At 40.8% G+C, this 24541-nt stretch overlaps 7 protein-coding genes across 8 annotated transcripts in view; 4 read left to right on the forward strand and 3 right to left on the reverse strand.

Moving 5' to 3' along the window:
• The window catches only part of LOC145449724 (atlastin-2-like), a 214325-nt gene that overhangs the window by 15016 nt on the left and 174768 nt on the right, over positions 1-24541 (forward strand). The window lies entirely within an intron of this gene.
• LOC145450345 (putative ATP-dependent RNA helicase DHX34) lies at positions 111-3402 on the reverse strand. Its single transcript, XM_080328857.1, has one exon. It carries the CDS (start codon positions 3400-3402, stop codon positions 148-150), a length of 3255 nt encoding a protein of 1084 aa, XP_080184983.1. The 3' UTR covers positions 111-147.
• On the reverse strand, positions 3594-5109 carry LOC145450355 (geranylgeranyl transferase type-2 subunit beta-like). Its single transcript, XM_080328866.1, has one exon. The coding sequence runs from the start codon at positions 5008-5010 to the stop codon at positions 4006-4008; it is 1005 nt and encodes a 334-aa protein (XP_080184992.1). The 5' UTR covers positions 5011-5109; the 3' UTR covers positions 3594-4005.
• On the reverse strand, positions 6031-9884 carry LOC145450344 (symplekin-like). Its single transcript, XM_080328856.1, has one exon. The coding sequence runs from the start codon at positions 9766-9768 to the stop codon at positions 6172-6174; it is 3597 nt and encodes a 1198-aa protein (XP_080184982.1). The 5' UTR covers positions 9769-9884; the 3' UTR covers positions 6031-6171.
• Positions 11701-14052, forward strand: LOC145450350 (glucosaminyl-phosphatidylinositol-acyltransferase PIGW-like). Its single transcript, XM_080328861.1, has one exon. It carries the CDS (start codon positions 12029-12031, stop codon positions 13622-13624), a length of 1596 nt encoding a protein of 531 aa, XP_080184987.1. The 5' UTR covers positions 11701-12028; the 3' UTR covers positions 13625-14052.
• Positions 14064-16237, forward strand: LOC145450356 (phospholipid phosphatase 5-like). The gene has a single exon (XM_080328867.1). The coding sequence runs from the start codon at positions 14064-14066 to the stop codon at positions 14886-14888; it is 825 nt and encodes a 274-aa protein (XP_080184993.1). The 3' UTR covers positions 14889-16237.
• On the forward strand, positions 16233-21343 carry LOC145450352 (TATA box-binding protein-associated factor RNA polymerase I subunit A-like). Of its 2 annotated transcripts, none has more exons than XM_080328863.1 (3): positions 16233-16365; positions 16579-16698; positions 19857-21343. In XM_080328863.1, exons 1-3 carry the CDS (start codon positions 16261-16263, stop codon positions 21048-21050), a joined length of 1419 nt encoding a protein of 472 aa, XP_080184989.1. In that variant the 5' UTR covers positions 16233-16260; the 3' UTR covers positions 21051-21343. The 2 variants fall into 2 exon arrangements, with proteins under 2 accessions (XP_080184989.1, XP_080184990.1); XM_080328864.1 differs by having other exon boundaries at positions 16251-16365; positions 16594-16698.

Genomic DNA, 24541 nt, shown 5'->3' on the forward strand with positions numbered 1-24541 from the left:
ATACAATATATTTTACAACCTCACCCTCGCAAATACAGAAATCGCACGAGCCTGAATATAAACTTGTTTCTAAAATTGTCTCTAAATTTTGATCAAAATCCACAACATAATTGCAAGCGATATTTGAATATTTTATTTGAAAACATATCAATGATTGTGCGATCTCTTATGCTTCAACACTTCAACAGCGCTGAGATTCAAATTTTTATTACACACATCACACCAGTAATGCTTATGCAATTTACTGTCCGACTTGCTAACAGCCGGCAGTTCCTCTTCATCTTCCTGCTGTGCTTCAGGCGAGCACGAAATTTGATGACAAAGTCTGTCATAAGTGTTAGCAGAAATTTTGTTTTCACATTCTCCGCATTTCCAGTCTTTCTGTACAAAGTCATTTTTGACAGGTCGATCAGGGTCGTGTCTAATCGGAGGACAATCAATACTGTCGTACATTAAATAACTTGTAACAAATTGACCGCCTCTGATTTTTTCAGATGTAGAATCAGCTTTGATTTTTCCAGATGCAGAACCAACTTTTCCCGACTTTGACTCGGTATCAACCGTTTTATCATACAGATCCTTTCTGTCCGCAGACGTCAACCTGTACATCGTGTATTTAGTTGAGCTGTCTAGATAATCTCCTAGTTTATCAGTGACTGCCGCCTTCAAGTCCTTCATGAGTTTCGCAGAATACTTGTTATCTTGGTCCGATTTGAGTTTCAACATTAACAAATCATCCCAAGTTCTCCGTAACCTCAAAAACGTGAACACGATTGATTGCGCGTCTTTCCTGCTGTCTATGACAAACTCAATCCAAGAATCGCACACTATTCTCCGACAATCGGAACTGATATCGATGTTTTGAGAAAACATAGTGACGCTCTGTAAAGCGGGAACTTGCAGAGCGTTGCACAAGTACGGCTTTTTAGTTTCGAGCAACGAAACGTAACATAACAACTGGTGTTTGCTTGAAAGAAAACCTTTCTTTGTTGTGATCATATTTTTCTTTTTACCACCTTTACAGGGATCTAAAGCTTCCACGTTATTTGCAAAGTATCCGGTAGGGTGTAGCGTCACAAACATTTTCGTAGGCGTGTGATACACCAGCGTCGAGTTGGCTTGGTAGGAATTGTGTTCGTCCGCCACTGCTAGCTGCGGATAGAGACTCGAGCATAAAATGATCTTGAGGATGCCTAAATCTCGACGTGAAAACTTCCTGATGTCGTCAACTGTAGCTGCTAGTTTTGGAGCATCATTTCGAATATTGAATTTCAGGTTGTGAATATCATTTGCTTCGTCGTCACTCTCCTCACGGTCTGCGCTTAATTTCAACCGTTTCGGCTTTCTCGTTTCAAGCCTTTGTTTTCTCTGGATTTTCCTCAAACTAATTCGATCAGAATGTCGCTTTTTCCGGTCGTAACTCGTTTCAGCCTGTTCGTGTTCCGCTTTCTTCTGTAAAAGCGTACAAGATTCGAGCAGAGTTTTAAACTGAGCTCTCAAGTTCACAGCCTCGTAAAACCTCTGTTCTTCGATACACCGTTTTTTACACCATTTCTTACTGTTTTCTCGCTTGTTCCCTTTGATTTTAATCCATTCCGTAAAAATATTCAACAAAGTAAACGGATCTCCATGGTCAGACTCCAATTCTTTCCTTCGTTCACTTGCTTCAAAATTTCTGTACGCGTTAAACGTAAACGGGGACTGAATACTGAGCACTGCTGCGCATGACATGATCAAATCAGCCATGTCAAATAAAGAACCCATGATCAGCAACTTACCCATCACTATATCTAAGGGTAATTGAGCTAAGACATTTCCGATAGGCGTTAAATTTTCATCAGAATCCAAAGCGGCTTGTGATTTTAGCACTTGAACGTAGTTTTCAATAGCGTGCATCGCAGGTGGTTCTATGAATTCAAATTTTCTGACGTCCTCGATGCCCATGCTTTTCATTTGTAGTATTAAGTTAGCTAGGGGAAGTCTCAAGATTTCTGGAATCGCGTACGGAATCAAAGCTTCATAATCATCGTCGGAATACAATCGAAAACACACACCAGGTCCTGTACGTCCAGCCCTTCCTTTTCGTTGCTCTGCACTGGCTCTGCTGATCCAACATTCTTTTAACATCTGCATTTTAGTGTGATCGTCGTAATTCATTTCTTTGACTTTACCGGAATCAACCACAAATCTGATACCGTCGATAGTGACCGAAGTTTCAGCGATATTCGTGGATAAAATGCACTTTCTGACACCTTCCGGCGGCAAATCAAACACTTTATCTTGATCGCTAATGGACAACGTGCTGTGTAGACATAATATAATCCATCGGCCATTCTCATCCGCGTACTGCTGAGCTGCTTCTGCCACAGTCGATATTTCAGTCATTCCGCTCAAAAACACCAGCAAATCCCCATATTCTTTCACAGAATACTTTTTATCTATCCTCTGCAAAATGCGCACGTAAGGCTGCGGATTTATATTGCCAGTCGATGTAGTCTTGTCCTCTAGCGATATCGGAAAATATTTCACTTTGATCGGATATAATCGGCCTGGTACCTGAATCACAGGAGCGTCTTTGAAATATTCTTGAAATAATTTAAGATTGATAGTGGCCGACATTAAAACTAGTTTCAAGTCTTCACGCTGGTTTAACACAGTCTTGAACATTCCCAACAAAAAGTCAGATTGAAGATGTCTTTCATGGACTTCGTCTAAAATGATGATTGAATATTGAGCTAGTGTAGTGTCGGTCTGCATTTGCCTTAATAACAGACCTTCCGTGAGGAATAAGATTTTAGTTTTCGAAGTCTTAGTGCTGTCGAAACGTATTTTGTATCCTACAAGACTTCCGAATTGATTGAGTGTCTCATATCCGACGCGTTTAGAGAGAGATATTGCAGCAATGCGTCGCGGTTGAGTGCAAGCGATGTTCTGAAATCCGTGGCGTAACAAATACTGTGGCACTTGGGTTGATTTTCCACATCCTGTGTCACCAGCTACTAAAATCACTTGATTTTTGTCGACTGCGTCAAGGATATCTTGTCGGTGCTGTGCGATGGGTAGATTTTCTTGCTGTTCCCGTAATTTCTTCAATTTTTCGAAAGATTTCTTCTGACAAAAATTAAAGTATTTCTGTAGCGCGTCGTAAAAATCCTTAATTCGTTCTTCCGGAATTTTCCGTCTACCCGCCGAAATATATTCATCAAGCTTTCCGACTTTGAAATTATAAGCTTGGTTTGCTTTTGGGGGATTTTTTCCACTTCTCTTCACGTAACTGATCAATCTGTCGAAAAACATCCAAAAATCGTTGTACTGGTCGCTGCGGTATTGGATGAACTCTTTGTCGCGGAAAAATATATCGTCCAACTCGGGCTGATAACCGTGCCAATCGAATGAATCCATTTAGTGCTAATCTACATACATATGATGGATATAAAAATCTGAGACATTGATACAAAACGGTGCCATCAGTCAATAGCATCAACTATTAAAATTCGATTTCTATTTGACTTCAAAACCAGCTGATAAGTTATTGGATCAGATATTGTCTTGACTTGATTATTCGATCACTATAATTTACAAAACTGAGCAAATGCTTTCAGAAAGAAGTTTATAATCAGTTGAACAGTTAAACATCAGTACGTAGAAATAACAGCATTCGTAATCACAGCCAAAATAAATTGCACAATCTGTAAGATTTCAGTAAAATAAAAGCACAACAGCCTAGCCAAATGCACCGTTGACAGATTAGATGATTTATCCTCCAAAAATGGGCCCAGTCCACTATTCAGTCAACAGTCCTCTACAGTTTTAGTCACCGTCGTTTGATGATTGTTGTCCTTGCTTTGAAATAACATTTTTGTGTGAAGTGTAGCAGATATACTTGTGTCCGCATCATGCAAGTGCGGAGGCGCACATTACAATTCATTTGCTTCCCATTGGTTTTCTGTGTGATAGAATCCATTTGGTGCTTGGCATGCTTACAGAAGCTACAAAGCTGGTAGCTCATTTCAAAATCTGCACTTCGATGCCGAGACGATCTATCACTTCTTGCGGCATACAAAACACTGGATTCACTTTCTTTAGACCTTTCTCCCCTAACAGGGACAATCCCGTAATACCAAACAAAGTATGGAAAGGATCAACCATATCTCCCGGTCTATCTGCAATGCCTCCGGTCTCGTCATCCTGTGACGCCAATATAAATTGGACAAGTTTTTTGTTATCGATCCAATGAGTTTTTCCTAGCATCGCCAAAGATGATAGCACCCACCATGAGTAGCAAACGTCAGGCAATTTCTCAGGTCTACCGTTAAGTCCACCAGAAGGTAATTGTCTCTCACACAGCCACCAGCCTAATAGATCAGCGTTTACACGATGTAATTCTCCTAGAATCGATAACGCACCGAGACAGCAGTAAATTTGTCCAGAATGCGTTTCAGATTCGGGTCTACATCCGAATCCACCATCAAAATTCATGCAACGCATCACAAAATCAACAGCTTTGTCGAGATTTACTCCGCCATTATTGGTCCAAAGGCATTTCATAAGAGCCAATGAAGCGACGGCACAAAAAGAAAACCGAGTGTCTATTTCGCCCCATTCGTCGCCTGCAAATGACCCATCTTCTTGCTGTAAACTCGCGATATATGCTACAGTTTTATCCACATCGATAACGTCAACGCAATCGTAAATACACGCGATTTGTATCGCGCTTAAAGTATATAAAATACTTTTATCATGTTTCGGTGCAGGCGAGAACCCACCAGACTCAGATTCGCATGATTTAAGATACTCTACAATGTCGCCCTTATCCATTCTGTCGATATGTCCGATTAGATCCATCGCCGTTAATCCCCAGTAGACTCCGCTGAGTCGAAGGTATTCCGTCATGATATAATGATAGTCTTCTTTTTGAGACGCGTAGGCTGACAGATAGTCTGCGTGTTTTTCCAGAAAAAACTCTGTGTGCGCATCGTCCTTTAACGTAACGTCCTTCACGACGGACATAACGGATTTCTAGTATTTTGTAGCAAATATATCTATGAAAAACGGACAGATCATGAAAATTATGAATAGAAGAAACAAGGTCATCGTTTCTGCACACTGTATAGTGTATAGTTTAGCAAATTCATGGCTCTGGTACTAATGCGTCGCCGAGTTGATCACTAATCAGCAACAGTTGGGGTAGGAATTATCCATGGCGTACTTTCACTGAATTAATAAATTATCAAATATTTTCTTACTACAAATTTTCACCACGGCAGTATCCATGGTAATCGGAATATGGTAACATCAATAACATTAGCACAACAATTTTGAAATGGAAGAAGGATGGACTTTCTTATACATTATCTAGATTAGCGCATTTCCATCGCCAAAACACAAAAACAAAATTAGGTACATAACATGAACTAATCCGATGGTGGCATATTTTTCAGTTGGTTCTGTAGCAAAAAGTCATTGACAGTAACCGGTTCGCCAGTCTCATCAATGTTCTTGAGATGGTTCTCTGGAACCTGGTGCAAAGTGGCTGAATCCTACCACTGGATAAATCATAATACAAGCATAGAGTGGCAGATTACATCAATCCCATCAGTGGTTCAATACTAGGGTTGGGCACATTCAAGCACTCAAATCTGAATAGAGTATTTATTCTAATGATTGGAGTAGTGAGAGATGCTTTTTTGAAATTGATATTATATGCTGTGTTTCACTGAGACTTGAATTATCAACGAGGACTGTAGGTTTGACACTATTTTCCATCGTAGGAGGCTCAAAACCTCAATTGGTCATATCACATTAATACGAATCCACGCAGTTTCGTGAAAATTACATATCTGTGAAGTCGTGTTCAACCTACACGTCCTACAGCATTGTCACAAAGTGAATTGAACTAGGTACGGTCAAAAAAAGACCAAATAGTCTTCAATGTGATGTACAAATGACATTATATTCTTTGTAGTCGCATAAAATACACTCAATTCCGCATCAAATAACCAAGATACTCGATTTTGCCCAACCCTAATCAATACCGTGATGAATCATAGCAGTACCAGGGGTGGTGGAAAACATTCTGCATACCGTACCCGAAACAATTTCACCAAACAGTAGCATGCGAATAAAGAAATCCGCCACATTATTGAACATTAACCATCCACGCAGATAATATCAATTAAAATCAGGAGCTTCATCGAGAGTTGGAGTCGGACTCCTCCGATCGTGAGAGCTATCAACTTTCGCTTGCGGTGGAGTCTCTGTAGCAAGCGGAGGAGGAATTTCCGTGGTACCAACGCCGGGAGGCAAATTATCATTCATGTCGACACTCTCGGTCTTAACAATCGCAGACAGATCCGGTATTTCTTGATTTTCGGTCATCTTCAGTTGATCCGCCGCAAAAGACTGCTCGATTTTAGCCTTGCTAGCGTCGAATTTTCGCGGACTCTCCTTATCAAGTGCAGTAACAGCATCTTCGTTTAGCAGCAGGGCTAGTACGTCCTTGTTTATGTGAGATTTTTGTTGCGGGGTGAATCTATCAATGTACTGTTTCATCGCGTTACGCATGTCCGTTGTAGTCTCAAACACAGATTGCAACTGTGCCGACGGCAACTGAATCAAAACTTGAAACGATTGCGGCTTCAACCTCTGACAGCATTTCACGAACCCTTCCCAAACCTTGTCCTGTTCCCAAACCTTTTTCGAAATCAATCTCTGCATGACGTTCATCACAAACCCAGACAAACGCGGGTAAGTAATCACAGATTGGATCACCGTTCTCATAAATAACGTAGGAATCGGCACACGTTCGACAAGCTGATTCATCACAGTAACGAGCACCTCCGACGTATACACTGCTTTTTGAGCAAAACAAAAACTGGTAGCTTTGATCACGTTTTTAACTTCGGCCACGTTCGAATCGATATCGTGCAAAGCAACCAGCAATTCAACCGGGGTTAACGCGTTAGCGTGAACCTCTCCATCCCTGATTCTGTTAACGCCCAGTAATCGATTGAAAACTCCATTGACGACAGCTGGACTCAATTGAACCAACTTCGGTAACGCTCTCAAAACTTCATGTTTGTCGAGACCGTTTAGTACAGGGATCAAGAATCTAACGTCAGGAACACGTTTGATGTATAAGTCACGGACTTTGTTCACTAACTCCTTCGAAGGTAACGATTTATCAGTGAGAATATGCAGCGCTCTAGTGACTAACGTCTCGGCTCCTTTGGGGCATGTTTCCACAAATTTCAGCAGCTGCGGGGAATCCATTCCCATTTTTGAGACGGGTTCATCCAAGATCTTCAACACAACACGTTTGATATCGCCGCTAGATTGAATGTAGACTTCCGCTAAATCTCCGATTAAATCATGATTCAACGGTAACAGAGCCAGGAACAGCGCGAGACATTGCTTTATCAGATTCTCATTCCAAGCAGGATTATCGACACGCGCCTCTTCGGAGAGAAGAGCGTTTGGAGGCTTGTCTTCCTTCAGAAGTTTCAAATGCGCCAACGCGAAACCTTGGATAAATTCCTGCAAATCCGCGTTATCATAGAAATCAGTCGCGATTTCGATCGCACGAGACTGGATAAATCGTACCTCCGACGAACACAGTGAAAGCAGCATTCTCAGCAACGGACCTTTTTTGGGTACACGCATGGTTATCAGTTTCTTCATCAAATTCAACCCGGATATGGCACGTTTCTCGTTTTTGCAGAATACCGCGATTTGCTGAACCGCGCCATCAGTGAGTAAAGGCGCTTGCAACGCCAATCTGACAAACAATTCGTCTTTAACTTCAGGTTTCTCCTGAAACCCTTGCAGCAAACCTGTGAGGCAAGTATCATAATTTTCTAATGCAGATTTATCGTTAGAACCTTTCGAATTTTCCAAGTATATATTGAATTCTTCATACAACCATCCTAACGCGAGTTCAGCGCGATTTCTGATATCAGCCAGTATGAATTCGGCCAATTTTCTGTGTAACTCCCCTCCAAATTGAGCCACGAGACTCGGTAATATTTTCTGCCATTGCTTATGAACCCCACCCACAGACGCGTTGACTTCAGCTCTGAGCACTCTTTCCACAGCGAGACGTAGGATTGTTTCTTTTGTGTCCATGTTTAGAGGTTTTGTAATCGATTCCAGCTTAAATCCTTGAATTCGTCGGTGGATTCCGTGTCTCGGCACAACTGTCTGTGACGTTATCATAGCTTCAATTGTTTCCTTTGCTTTTTTATCCTTAACATCCTCCTCTGTGATAACAGGTTTAGTCGTACCTCCGATAACAGTCTCGATACGAAGCTTCTTATCTTTATTGCTATCTTCTAACTTCTTGTCTTTTTTGCTTCTTTCCTGCATGGCAAAATCTGCAGCCTTTTGAACGCCAGGGCCTATCTTCATAGCTGTCATTTGGATTGATAAGAGACGCGCTAAATGCTTGACTTGATCGTCAGTGCCTGCGGATTCGATAGGCGTGTACGACGCTTGAAAAGCGTCTGGCATTTTATCCGGTAACATAACCATGCTTAGTAAAACTAAGTTAGCGACGTTCTCGGGTGTTAACAGAGGACTTAATTCAGTGGCTGTAATGTCAATAGCCATGGCTTGTTCGTTAATTACAGGAGTGGCTTGCACGGTGGATGGAGAAGGAGTGTCTTCATCTTCATCAGAGTCATCTACATCTTTTCTCATCTTCTTCATATCCATACCCCTTGTTTTAGAATCTTGAGTTCTCTTTCTCGAACTCTGACGTTGACCGACTTTTGGCATATTTTTCGCGATTTCAGACGCGGTAGTGCCCAAATCGTACAGTAAATTCGTGATTTGCGGGTGATACGGGTGCGATGCTAGGACACGCAGTACGTTCATTAACTGCATTTTCAAATGCTTTCTCACGCTGGCGACTTGCGTTTTCGCAAGTGTGGGAGGCAGATTTGCATGTAAAGTCTCAAACGCTTGCACGACAGTGCCCATAAATTGCGGGCGCTGCTTGCAAATAGCGCTTAAAGTCGCCATAGCCGCCATCAAGTTTACACTAGATATCGCAGGATTAGAGACAAACGCTAGCAGACCATTCATCGCTTTTTCTCCATCAGCTTTCAAGTCATCATATTTCAACAAAGTATGTCCTGCAGGAACTTTATCCAGCGAAAACAGAGCTGCAGATTTGGTTGTAACGTCAGAATTATGCTGTACTTCAGATAACGTTACGATGACTTTTTCTGTAAATTTGACGCTTTGTGTGCGTATACCATCATTGTCTGAATCCAGTAACTCGAGAATATGATCACGTATATCGCATGTTACTTTCCAACAAGCTTTATGACTGTCTGATACTGTTTTTGTTTTGCTGAGCCAGTTAATTACGATACCGAACAACTGAGTCATGGACTGGATTAATTTTTTGATAACACCGACCGCTGCGTCAGTACGAAGTAGATTTAAATTGGAGATAACCTTTGTTAACAGTTCATTGTCCTTTTTACAAGCATCTTCCATGAAACCGATCACGACTTTCTTGACTTCTGGGGAGCGATCCGCTTGAAAAGCTAAAAATTCATCGGTGAAATTGTCAAGGAGATCTTGTTCCTTGTGTACGATGAGTTCTTGGACTAGTTGCAATTTACGGACTTTATCTGCGTCGCGCCTGGATAAACTCGCTTCGTTCAGGAGTTGTATCACTCTTTCAGAAGTGGATTCGCCGGAAGTTGACCCTGCGTTGGTCGCTGCCGATGGCTCCACTTTGATTTTACGTCCTGACATTTTTGTGAGAAATGCCTATACCGTAATCCTATAGAAAAAGACCTACAACAAGGATGTATTTAGTATTGAAATGATTGCCTTGAATGATAGGCGCTTCTTCGATGGCAGTCAGAGATCGAAAAGTTTTCACCATGATCACCAATGAATGTTTTTCAGGAACACGAACAAAAATTTATAAACTTGAAAATATATTGTTTCTGAGTTTGGAGCGGGTTAGGGTCAAAGTTTGATTTAGGGGAGATATTAGGGTTGGGGGAGAGGGAGATTGGAGGTGGGTAGGGTATCCCAAGATTAGGGTTAGGGAAAGGAGGATATCAGGGTTGGGGAAAAGGGGGATATTCCGGTTGGGGGAAGGGGGGTTCGAGGTGGGTTAGGTTCAAAGTTGGGGTTAGATTACCCCTAACCGGCGTATAACCCACATCCAATCTCTCTTTCCCCAACCCTACTATCCCTCTCCCACAGCCCTAATATATATACCCCTTTCCCTAACCCTAATCTTTGGATACCCTAACCCACTTCCAATCTCCCTTTCCCCCCACCCCAACCCTAATATCCGTCTCTCCAAAGGCACAAAACAAAAACAATTTATTTTGACGTTTATAAATTTTAGTTCGTGTTCATGGAAAACATTCATTGATGATCATGGTGAACACTTTTTGATCTCTGACTTCCATCGAAGAAGTGCTGAACGATATGTGATTTTTCAAACAAGTAAACAGGTTTCCAGGAATAAATAACTTCTAAAAAGGTTATTTAGAGGGAAATGCCTGTAATCTAATTCTAATCTTAATTTGTGGAATGTTCCTTGGCTCCAACTCTAATCTAATTTCTGGTGTTCCTTAAAATGCTGCAGGACAGCTGTATAGAGCAAAACGAGCAAAGCTTGGTGCACAAACATTTGCTGTCCCCATGCTTATGAGCCTTGATTTGATGTGAATTTGATTAAATTTTACGAATTTTCACAAATCCAGTACAGTAACCTATAATGCTATAACTCAAATCTTGTTTGCATAAACCTGTGTAGCTATAATTCTAACCCTAATCTAATCTGGAAAATCCTGTGTAGCTATAACTTTAATTCTAATCTTATTGAAATTTTCCAGTTGTTCAACTCTGGGTGACATGTGAATGAGAAGCAGACATATGTGATCTGTCATCAACGACATGAGATAGCAAAAATAGCATAGCGTCAATGCTATCATATATAAAACGCAGACTGCCATTTAAAGAATGGCGGTGACAAGATAGCTTAAAAACCTAAATTATGGGAAAGTCAAGTATCACATAATGATAGAAGGTAAATGGGCTGCTGGCAGAGTTGAAAACTAACAAATTTTTAACTTTCCGAATTAGATTAGAATTACTGAATTCGAAAAAAACTTGGTAATTGCGAAATTGAATTAAAATTAAAAGAAATGCATCAAAACTTATGATTAGTTCACATTGGTTATATATCAGAGTTCATTATCATATATAAGCATTGGAACTGCAATTGTTTGTAGAGTAGGAGTAGGCCTACACTAAGTTTGACCTGTATGGAATCAGTGTCCTGTGCTTACACTACGTTTTATTTTCTTATTATTTATTATTAAATTACTTTAACTTGGAAAATCATCGCTGCTCACCTGATATATCAGGCAAAACGGCCAGCGATTCCAGTCAGGAAGTTTGACTTGTTTCGCACTATACCGGTACAGTTCTACTGCTATGTTACATAAAACCCAGAGACTAGATATTAGACTTGAACTTGGAGCATATAAATATTTCAAAAACTTGTCTGGAACCGGAATTAGATAAGTCCAATAAGTACAACAGGCCTATATATAAGTTCGAAACTGACTGGACGGAGCTCCTATCTCGCCCGCCGATATTCGCAAATGCAATGGAGCTGAACCGCATGAGATTCTTGTAAATAGTGAAATGTACACGGGAAACCTTAAAAATAGCCTACGGAAACCCAAAAAATATTAGCTTACATAGTTACAAAGCGGATTTTACTCGAATTATTTTCTACTGTATTATTTCACACAATACTATATGCCGAAGGATCATGCATAAACTTTATTTCCGTGATTACACGTGTACGTAAACACTGCAATACCGGTCTGCAAATGGATGAATGATTGCAGCACCCTGAGTTGATAATGGTAGCAGGAGGAATCTAGCTTCTTCCGTTCAGTTTTTTATGTAAGTAAACACCAGCGGTTGAGAGTATTATTGAGGACACGTCTTGCATCTGCAATCTGTTGTGAAAAAGACGATGGAAGGTTTCATGTCAGAAAAGGAACAATTCGTCGCCGGACTAAACGGGACCACATTTATGGAGATAAACATGATCGTCCACTATCCCATCGTTCTTTCTGGATTCCGAGGAGTGGCATTGTCGCTGTTTCCATCATTTTTGCTATCATCGCGAGTGTCCCGATTTCTTTTGGAGTACATATTTCTAATCATTCCCATTATTGGAGTCACAACATTTTTTACTGAAAAGATTTCTTCAATTTTCGTGACAACATTGGCAATGAGCTTACTCGGAGCTATCATTTTGCCGTCAAAGAGAACTGAGGCAGAATCAATCCAGAAAAAGTCGTCCTACGCCGTTGACACCCATCGATCTGCGGCTGAAGATTTGGTGAATGATGGCTTCGATCTAACGGCTGACGAGTCCCAATTTATTGATAAAAACGACGGAATAAGCGATTCCATTTTTGAATCGTGCATTATGAGCCGAAACCGTGTGCCTGGTATCACACTCTTCCGATCTTGGGTAACATTAATCAGCTGTGTGTGTATTTTAGCCGTAGATTTTAATATCTTTCCACGGCGACTTGCTAAAACCGAACTTTACGGTACCGGACTCATGGACACTGGAGTGGGTCTTTTTATTGTTTCAAACGCCATCGTTAGTCCTGAAGCAAGGTCTAAATTCCATGACAAAGGTCGCTTTTGCGAAAGATTGACGTATACTAAAGAAACGATGATTGCAACATGGCCTTTATGGCTTATTGGAATGTTACGTGCTATATCTGTAAAGTTGATTGGTTATCAAGAACATGTCACAGAATATGGTGTATATTGGAATTTTTTCTTTACTCTGGCGGTTGTCAGAATACTGTCTTCCTTTTTGCTAGCTTTGACATCCAAGTCGTTAAGCCTGATGTTGTCCATATTTTGTATTGGACTCTACCAATTTGCGTTATTACACCCAGCATGTAATGTCACGGACACTCTTTTAAATCATGACCGACAAGGACTTTTAATGGCGAACAAAGAAGGGGTATTCTCATGCTTAGGGTATCTTTCATTGTACCTTGCTGCTGTAGATCTTGGATCATTGCTTTTCAAACCGAGACAGCCAAATTTAAACTCTTGGATAAGATTAACAGTTAAACTGTTCATAACTAGTGCGTTTTTATGGCTTATGACTTACACTGCCAGTGTTATGCAACCGATATCAAGACGATTCGCAAATCTTGCCTACGTTACATGGGTTCTGTCAATGTCCTATTCATTAATTGCAGTGTCGATATTAACAATTCTTTTTTTAATTGTGTGCTCGCAATACAAAAATATTGCCCGTGATTTGATACCGGATAAATGCTTGCTGCAGTATGCGAAAAAAGATATAGACTACAGCCCGCCCCCACCTGACCCCTGTTTGGTTACAGCTGTCAATAACAATCAGTTCTTCTATTTTATTTTGTCGAATTTATTCACAGGCATTGTTAATATTTGTTTCGATACATTGCACACTTTGGATTCGTATGCTTTTTTAATTTTGTGCCTTTATATGTTTGTCTCGTTGTTGATTGTTTGGATTCTGCATATAAAGCAATCCAAGCTTAAATACTGGTAGCGGGTCATGTCATTGGAATTTTATCTTGAAAAATCCCTGTGAAAATTGCTTTTTATCGACTTTGAGACACAGCTTTAATTTTTACGCACAAACGTTATTATCATTGAATGTATTGAAAATTTTGAGAATTCTCAATCGGAAGAAAGTCTTGATGAAAAATTATTGCTATCACCCAATCATAAATTGTGTGGTCTTGAATTCCACATTTTCAGCTGAATGTCTAAAATATGACTGACATAAACTTCTGTAAACTGATCTTAACCTCAAAAATGTCATTGCATTGCGTACTGTACCAGTCGGGGATGCTTATTTAAGATAATTGTCGTCAATTTTTAATGCCCCGTTTTCAAATCTGTTGCATTCATTCTTTACGATTTCAAGTAAAAGACGTTTTTCGATTGTTGGATTTCTTTCATTTTTCGTTTAGACCTGCAAACTAATGGCGTTTGCTAAAAATAGATATCTAATTGTTGAAATCGCGATAAGGATATTTTTGCTAGCGGTGTTTCTGGTATTGGAGAACGTGCAGCCGTTTGAAAGAATAATTCAAGACGAGGAGTGGTGGTTATACAAGAATCCTGTTTCCAACAATGAATTGTTTCCGACGAGACGGATGCTCTGCATTGCTGTGTTTTCACCAATAATTCTTGTTACTCTTTTCTCATTAAAAGATCGCAAACGAAAAAAATTGACTCCGGCAATGTTGGCTATCACTCTGAGTCTGTGTCTGAACGGAGTTGTGACAAATATCGTCAAATTAATGGTGGGTCGGCCAAGACCTGATTTCTTCTTCCGCTGTTTTCCTGATGGCGTCATCCCAAAAGGGCAGCCATCTGCATTAAATCTACAATGCACTGGGGATTCAGACCTGATTACAGAAGGAAGAAAAAGTTTTCCAAGCGGACATTCGTCGTTTGCCTTTACTGGACTCGGGTTTTGTACGTTATATCTTGCGGGACATTGGCAGTGTTTCAGTATCAAAGGCCGTGGAAGTTCGCTAAGGCTTTTGATGTCTTTTTTGCCAATTTTACTGGCTGTTATTATTGCGATTAGTCGTACGAGTGATTACAGACACCATTGGCAAGATGTTTTGATTGGGTCCGTTCTAGGATTTACAATAACTTATGTCAGTTATCGTCAACACTACCCCAGCTTGTCACATGAGGAATGTGACATTCCGTACATGCGTAATGAACCAAACGATCTTTCGCATTCTCGTTCGATGGATAGGCTTCAAAGCATCTGTGTGAAGCGAGATGTTTAGTTACCCCGAGCAAGCTTATTGCCTGTGCAATTTCAAAATAGCCACACTGTCATTGGTGGCATCTGCCTCAGATTCGGTGCTTGTGATGTAATTTGGGAATTTGTGTGATTTATTTGAGTTTACAAGTGCAATTGTGGATCGAATAGAAACTATTTTAAGACACTCCTCTTTCGTAGGTTAGCAGCGTCTCCATTTGATGAATTCACAAGTATGCATGCATACATCATATCTTCAAATACGTAAGTTAAGTAGAGAAATGCATTTGTGTAATGACAATGCTTCTAGGCAAGATATAATAGCCTATTATTACTAATGTTTATTCTATTAACGAATTTCAATTTGATTGCTACGCAGCAGGGGTGTCAAGCAACTGTGACTCACGACGTTTGAAAGTATGATATTTGTACAATAATTTGATCGAAAGGGTGATTTCACCAAATACCAAAGTTACCATAGCGTTATTGTATGTCAATCATGGTAGCTCACACAAAAAAATGACCACTTCCTGTTACTTGACTGCCTAATGCTCACACTTATTTATTTAATTATTCATCCAGCATTTTATGTGGGTGTACCTGTACAATACATACCAATGTTTCTTTTAATCAAACCACTTCAATATATGCTACATGATAGAGCCTTTATTTGTAAAGTTTACGGATATACAAAGATAGTCTTGATCATATCCCTAATCCCGATTAAGCATTGTATTGTACTGCAAATGTACATGTTTTTCTCTCATCGGTTGAGGAAGTGTCTCTCTCACTCTGTCTGTCGATTTCAGTGTAGTAGCTGACACTGAAAACGCCATACATTTATTTTACGCTATAGGCAGCTATAACAAAACATCTGAAATGAAGTTGATGCTGCTATGATATACATTATTATTAATTGCTCTTTATTGCCTTGGGTAGTCTGCGTCTTTGATTTGTTGTGCTAAATGGACTTCATAACCGAATAATTAAAAATAGGCCTAACTACCTAGTTATGTTAACTACACACCAATGTATCGTGACTTGTGGCTGTTGTATTTGTAGCTAGTAAGTAATATATTCAGTTCAGGCATATTTATATTTAGGCTACCATATTGTTACATTTGTTTTAAGTGACATGTTATCTAGATTGCAAGTTTTTTATATGAGTTGCATCCGGCCTATCAAGGGTGTTTTGCTCTTGGTGAAAATAAGTTTGCCAAACCCTGTTGTATGATATCTTGACATCATTTGCTGACTTAGTGATTTTTTTCCATATCTGCTGACCATGTCATAGTTTGCTGACTTCAATATAATGTAGCGAAGTATGTATTCGTACTTGCAATTTTTGATCGTGGAGTCTCTTATTTCAGAAAATAGTTAATTTTGAGGTAAAGTGTATGGTGGATGAATTGATGGCAAAGGAAAGTCCTGGAGAAACTATGATCAGTTCTTCTGACGATGAAAATTTTCAAATGCAATCAGTAAGCTGCTCCAAAATTAAGGTATGACTCTATTCACCACTTTATATAATCCATTATGTATTGAAATGATGATTCTCGTTAATGAAATAATTCTTCGTCGCTAAAAATCATTTCAATCACTCTGCTCACTCAATACTCCATTTGGATTCAAGTACTCGAATCATTTTGCCCAGCGCTAGTTGTGAGATCATTGAAGAAATTGACAAAGATCATTGACCCATTTTCTTTATACAGGCCAGGCTCTTGCAGGACGACTCTGAGCAGGAAGACGTCGAGTATGACCACTTTAGTGCTGACTGCAAACTTTGGTTCCCAAGATGTTCTGTGGTTGCGGAGAGAATCGCCAGTAAAAATGTGAGTCGCGTTTGCTGATTTCCTTGTATCACTAGTCCCCATGTCTAAGCAATTTATCATGTGAACAAAAACAGTGGTTCTCAACCACCCAGTCCGGGGCAAGTTTCCTGTCGGTCCGCCTATTACGGCTTACTATTTCAATTCCAAAATGCATTAATTACAGAAATAAACATCAAATTTTACACTAATTGGAAAGTTTGGAACGTATTTCTCTGCATGGTGTCGTAATTGAGCTGGGTGTACAGAACTGTCTAAAAGTAGCCTACGACTCCTTTCGGACAAGTTTAAGGTGAAAAATACGGAAACGCTTAAACAAACTGACACTTGACACTGTTGCCTGTATGATAGAAGCTATAGCAAATAGCAAAGTCGCAATTCTTGAAGGATACCAAACAGTCACAATCAAGTTTATGGCCTTTAACAGGACATCACGAGCTTCACCTTTAACTATCTCATCAAAAAGACAGCATTAAATGAAGTTTCCAATATTACATTCGAGCTGCGTACATCTATCGTAATTAAATTTAGGGTTAATTGTGGTTTTTCATGGTTCGCCGGTTCTCAAACACTTGTTAGTAAGTTTTGCGGATCTGCAAGGTCAAAAAGGTTGAGAACCACTGACCTGGGATTGTCAATACCAGTTAGCCCTCACTGTACCACGGCCTGACTTATCGATACTCCAAGTCATAGGCGCCGACTTTTATTTTTGCATGGGGTGGCGGCAGGCGCGTAGCCAGGGGGTGTCGAAACCCCCACCTTTTGAAATGCAAAACCCCTTCCTTTGAAATGACCATTCTGACGCTAATATTCAGTTGCAATTCAACAAGCTGTGCTATCAGTGTACGCGGGCCAATTAGCGAGATTATTCTGTGCACGCATATCGCATCGCACAGTGTAACGCGACGCGATCTCCCGCTGATATGATTGCGAAAGTCGGTCAGTGATTGCCGCGCACTCGGCATTCGTCGCTGGACTGAGCAGTAACACGGCGCGACAATTCTGGAACACGAATAACAGGCAAGAATGATGATAACAAACGCGTGCGGTCAATCAGTAATTATCCCCTACGGTCAACGCAATGGGTTTTTACTTAATATGGAGTAGCTCACATCGCGACAATCGGTTGCTGATTAAAACATCGATTTTGACTGCATTGCTGCATTTCCCGATTTACGGTCGCAAAGCATAATTGGATTAATGTTATGGGCACTGGAATAAATTCCAACTAGCAGGCACACACAATAAAACACTGTTCAACTTTGCGCTACGAGAATATTTATCACAAAAATAGTTCTCAAAATATTTTAAACGCGGCTTGCGGCCCTCATCGATGCAAACAATGCACTTTAATTTGTAGAAGGTGAACGTATATTTGGTCGTCAAATGACGATAGGAGATGGTGTTTCTCAGAGCGCGCGATGAAATCTACGTTTCTAGCGATGAGGTCAAATTTGTACATCTAATAAGGATCGTTAGTTTGCTGAAATCAGCATCGGTACGCCGAGCGAAATACATAGTAGTGATCAATTCTATCGGACTGTACAATCGGCGCTGGTTGCGCTGATAACGAAATTGCAGACATGCCGCAAACCTACAATAATTACAATTACAGGGTGCGCTAGTCATACCTAAATACCCAGATTCGGCAATGGCAACGAGCACAATTTGTTCTGACGCGGGCATAAGTTTTAATCAAAAAGATACATTAACACAAACAATATTACGCTCAGAGATTGGTACTGTTTGGCGAAAGTGATTATGCAGACGGTAGCAGGACTGCATGCGGACGCGCTAAATCATACCACCGCCGATGGTGCCAATGAGACATCGATGACCCATTTCGCATACAAATGATTCTCGCTAATTTGCAGTACGGAGTATCGATAATACGAATTAGTGAATTGGCATTTCAAAGGGACTGGATTTCTAGCCTTAAATGAGGAACGCGCTGGTTAATATCAGCCCAAACCTACGGCCTACGCAAGTCCCGATCAGCCAGTCGAATTTGATCGTGAAATGGTGCGATTTTAATTATACAGGTGTTATTGCAGCAAGAGCATTATGGGCGCATGTCGCAACCTTATCAATAGAAATACAAATCCCGGTGGTTTGAAATTTCGATCCGCGACACGGTTGTTCCCGATAGAGTCCGTCCAGCAATGGAGTTAGAAGGTTCCCGATCAAACTAATCGAATAAATTCAGAATTTCCGCCACCGAGAATCTCTTGTTGCATCAATATTTGACAACATAATTCAACGCCGTGCACTGCACAATGCGCATAATTAATGACAAATCAAACATTGATAAGTGTCTTCGAGGAAAGACGAGTGTATAGAGCAGACAGGAATTAGTAGCCTAGAGATGATAGCAAACGAGAAAGCGCGCATTCAATCAGTAATTCCGCAACTTGCGTATGGCATAACGGAGTTCCGAGTCTGACATCGCGACAATTGTTTGCAATTGAATATGCGCACTTAGCGCAGGAATGACTTTCAATTCGCAGGCATACACAAACACACTGTCCTATTTCGTGCTCCAATTAAAAAGACTATCACATAACTAACTCAAGAATTATTTTGTAAACGAATATGCGTGAAAATACAATTTAATTGAGAGAAGTAGAACGTGAATTCGCTCGTCCGGTAGAGAGAGCTGGTGTTTCTCAAAGCACGCGTGTCGAAATCGGCGCCGTGAACGAGGTCGCTTCGACTGTATGATTAATGATTATTAATCACGGATTACAATTTATTGGGGTGTTTCACTGACTATTTTATACTGCGTATACAATTAGTCGCGCGCGTATCGGTTAATAGTAAATAGTTGGCAGTTACGCGATAATCACGGACTCGCTCATTGACAGCACAGACGGCGGGCGTTTAAGCATTTTGTATGCGCCACCCCGTAACTCGGCGCCTATGCTCCAAGTCATTTCGAGACCCTCCTATTTATCATTGTATCGTAGTTTTGTGGTGTATCGAAATGATAATCAACGATGTACATTTTACAATTCTCTACTAATTGTTGACGATTACCCCTGATGAGTGTCAGCCGGATAAATACTTGGGTTTATAACAATTTGAATATAGCGTTCAATAGTAAATTGAAGCTCTGTATACTGTATATCAGATACTAGAATTGTCGTACTCATAATTCACAGATTTCTCTCCCGGGATCCGATTCGAGGTCGAAATCGCAAGGCAAAGTGTTTCAGTTGTTGAAGCGAAAAGTATTGGAACACAAGTGGGAAGACGCGGCCTTGATAATGCAGGGTTTGACGAGTCAGGTGATCGAACCGAGATATCTTCAGGGCAAGTTTGTGTGGGAGGTCGGGAACGAAATCATATATAATCACCCGTGCTTGAAAGACGAACCGAATCTTGTCAGAGATCATAAGGGCGCCGCGCATAACTTGTCTGCCGCTGACGTGTGTCAGGCAAGGATTTTGTACGAATACGGACTTTGGCTTTTAAAAATCGGGGATATAAATGAAGCCAGAGAAGTGTTTCTTTCGTTTCATGCGAAAGGAGTGAAGTACACGTTTACAGCAAACTATCACATACACAAAGAAATGATGACTTACTGGCTGCCTCTTTTTAACGCGTATCTAGGCTTGATAGATTGGATATCGTGGAAAGAAATGACCGATACAGAACACAGTCGTTATATGGATGATGATGACGATGATGGAAACAGTTCGCCGCGTGTACGTATGGCTGATAGTGCTATTGGTTATTTTGAAAGCGCGTTCGAAAGTAAAGGCGTTTGGGATGTATTTATGGTTAAGTATATGGAGATTATGGAACATTATACTCGTTATGCCGATGCGGAAGAAACTATTCGCGCGTATGGATTGAGAAATCCGGACAATCCAAACGCGCACAAGTATTGGTATGAATTTCTGTTACGTCATGTCGATACTGTTGATAACTCGAACAGCCGCATACAGGCCTTGTCAAATTTGCACGAAATCGCCCCTTCCGATTATTACATGTTAGATTTACATGTTCTGAGAATGGACAGCGCGTATGCCTCCATGGAGCGAAATTACGATCAATTTGTAAGTATGGCGACGATGGCTCTGACGGTTTTGATGGACATGTTGGATTATGATCAGTGGAAATATGACGTGACGGCGTGGAGGCAATGTTATGCGAGCGTGAAAAAGATGAAATCCAGAATGACACGCGCGGATTTTTATGATTTGTTGAACACCGTTTGGGTTGAAACGATGAGAAATGCGTGGTGGGGGGTATATCACTTTTCTAAGGCGGAAACTGAGAAAGCTGCAAAGATCGATGTGAAATTGGCAGAGGCTAAAGGGAAATTAGCGGTGGTATTGATCGGTCACTGAATCGTAGATTTTGTTGTGGTTGTACTATGAAATACAAATAACTCCGAAAATGGTACACTCGGTTATGAACAGCTTGATAACAACTGGTACAGTCGGGATGTCATAGAAACATCGCACTGTATTGAGATAAGTCCGTGTGGCAAACATTACTGTTTTCGCTTATCGCCGGTGTAATTTTTGGTAGTCTTTCTATTCTTTCCTATCCAAGTTTGCACCTGTGCCATTCGTTTTGTGCAGTCACTGTGCCTTTGATATAAATATGCTTCAATACGTGCTTCCACTGGTATTGTGAAGATCAGAATTGTACCAACTTCCCATCTACTTAGTTGTCGGTCAGCTGATTACTGTCGTTTTTTGAGTAATAGAAAAGCAGCAGCTAGAAAAAGCGCACGTCATCGTTAAGCATTCTGTATGAGGCGGCCGCCACCTCGTAAATATAGTGACTGGATGGCTGCTCCACCTCGTAACTCGGCGCCTATGTTTGACAGTTGTGCGTTATATAATTATCGGAGGCTGCAGATATGCCGTGTTCTAGTCATGACCAATGCTGAATTGCTCTTCATCGTTTGTATTTCTCATCTGGCTCTATTGTAATTCAGAAAGGTGATTAGGAACTCCACATGAGTTTAAATAAGCTCATAGAAACTATGGAAGGTGAGCTAGATCGTAGAGAATAATCATGAATGAACCAGGGTCACGCTTCAGTAATAAATAAAGTAAAAATGGTCATAACTTTATCACGGTATGTTTTTGAATGAATGCTACGGACTTCCAAAATCTCTAGAGCCCTGCTCCCTACTCCGCAATGGTAAAATAGCGTTTGTCGCTTGTATCGGAAGAGAGCGATTATATATAGTCGTTCACTGTGTCACTATAGAGTGTGTCACTCTATAGCAGTGATTCTCAACCGCGGCTCTCCGAGCCGCATGCGGCTCTCGACTGCTCTCCGTGCGGCTCTCACTAACGATGTGAAATCATTGATGCTTCTACGGAAATTCTAATTATTCATGATCATAAATAAATCGCGCCTTCAACACAACAAATGTACGTTTATGTTCACGTTTACTGACGCGAAGGTCATTCCCTGATCACAATAGAATCCTACGTAATACAAGTTGTACGGGTTGTGACGTAACATTACCGATAGTAATTTCGGTAGGCTTTAAATCCGAACCTTTACTGCTTTACTGAAGGCTCTGACCGTCTGACCTAAGCCTAATCAGGTGTCTGTAATGAGACGGGCGAAGTTTATTTCGCTCGAGACGGCGGCTCATATTAGAATACGGGTGACAAGAGACTCGGTCAATAAGACAATCAACGTTTGGGGTAACTGCAGGTACTTTATTTTCTTACTCTTTGCTTTGATCTTGATAGCGTTAGAAAATATCGGAGACTTTGGTTCAATGATAATGTCAGGTTCAGATCAACCTGCAAAGAAATCTCGCACCCTTGTGCAAGAAAATCGGGCCTTTCAAAGTGAATGGGAAGAGGCGTATTTTCAAATTGAGGAAAACGGCAAAGCGAAATGCCTTCTGTGCCCTATAATAATAAACGGTGTAAAATCTTTCAACGTTAAGAGGCATTATAAAACACATGCGGGAAAATACGACGTCTATCAAGGTGAATCAAGGAAACGGAAGTTAGAATGTCTGAAAGCAGAGCGTAGCAAACAAGGAAAAATGTTTTTAAAAAAAAAAAGAACCCGAAGAGGTAACAATAACATCATATAAGATCAGTCATCTATTGGCCAGCAATATGAAGCCATATTCTGATGGCGAAATTACGAAGCAGGCTATTGTTTTGTTTACCGAAGACAATTGTTCTCCTGCCATTCAGCAGAAAGCTAAAAAATTGCAGCTTAGCAATGATACAGTAACGCGTCGTGTCGATTGCATATCCCAAGATCTGCATGAGCAACTTATTCACAAGTCGCAAGATTTTTCTTACTACTCGCTTGCTCTTGACAGCACTAACGACATTACCGACATAGAGCAATTAGCTGTATTCATCCGGGGAGTCATGCCAGATTTCAAGATTTGCGAGGAGTTTCTTACTTTGCGATCTATTCATGGCACAACGAAGGGAACCGACATGTTTCGTGAATTTCATGCTACTCTTCAAGAAGCGCATTTAGACCCATCGAAATTATATTCATTGGCGACAGATGGCTGCCCAGCAATGCTCGGCAAAAATCTAGGTCTTCAAGGACTCGTCAACAAATGGCGTGCTGAACAGAATCTTGACGCTGTGACTTGGCAACACTGCATTATACACCAGGAAAGTCTTGTTGCTAAATCATTAAAGATGTCCAATGTGACAGATATAGTAATATCGACCGTAAATTGGATTCGAGCAAACGCACTTAACCATCGAAAATTCAAGGCTTTTCTCACCGATATTGATGCTGACCATGGAGACTTGATCATGTTCACCGCTGTACGATGGCTAAGCCGAGCTGCATGCCTCAAAAGATTTTACGCGCTACTTCCTGAGATTAAAATATTTGTCGAAGGAAAGAAAGACATCCCTCAGTTGGGAAACGAACACTGGGTTGCTGACTTGGCGTTCATGGTGGATATTACCTCACACCTGTCGTCACTAAATCGGAACTTACAAGGAAATAACAAGCTCTGTCACGCCTGGTACGGGACAGTGTCTGGTTTCATTGAGAAATTGTGTCTTTGGAGAAAGCACCTAGAGGAGGGTGTTACGACACATTTTGTAACGCTTTCAAACCACCGACAGAATGGATCATTCAAAACATATGACCAGGTTATTAGTACCTTGATTGACGGGTTTAAACGTCGAATAGAGGGAATGCATCATTCCGTACCCCTGATGAATATATTTTCAAACCCAATGGCAGTAGATGCCGCCACTGCCCCTGATATTTTTCAGATGGAACTGCTGGACTTGCAGTCCGATATAGAATTGCGACTGTTGTTTCAAAGCAATGGACTCCTTGAATTTTGGGGTGCTGTTCCTGAAGAAAAATACCCCAACCTGATAGCTAACGCATCGAAGAATGCCTGCATGTTCGGTTCAACCTATGTATGTGAAGCCCTTTTCAGCAAATTAGTGAGGATCAAAAGCAAATATCGCAACCGATTGACTGATCGTCATCTGAAACAGCTCTTGTGCACAGCTTCCTCCACGATGAAACCTCGTTATGACAAACTTGTGAAAAATCAAATTCAATTTCAAGTTTCGCACTAAGTTGCAAAATAGATAGTGATCACCACAGATTTAGCGTCACGCCTTGTTCATCCAAACTCAATTCACATGCTCTCGGAACTCAGAAAGATTGTGGATTAAGTCTCAATAAACATGTTGTGACGCTAAATCTGTGGTGATCACTATCTATTTACTATCTGGAAGAATGTAAATTGTAAATCATCCGCAATCGGCTTCAACGGTGAAGGGTATACCTCGGTATACCATCGGTGAAGGGACGTGGCTGGGTAACGTCGTTTCGGAAGTTGTCCGTATGG

This window comes from Botryllus schlosseri, chromosome 11 (assembly GCF_051294905.1).
Source record: "Botryllus schlosseri isolate E-star chromosome 11, Bs_hap1, whole genome shotgun sequence".
In the NCBI taxonomy this organism is placed as follows: Eukaryota; Metazoa; Chordata; class Ascidiacea; order Stolidobranchia; family Styelidae; genus Botryllus; species Botryllus schlosseri.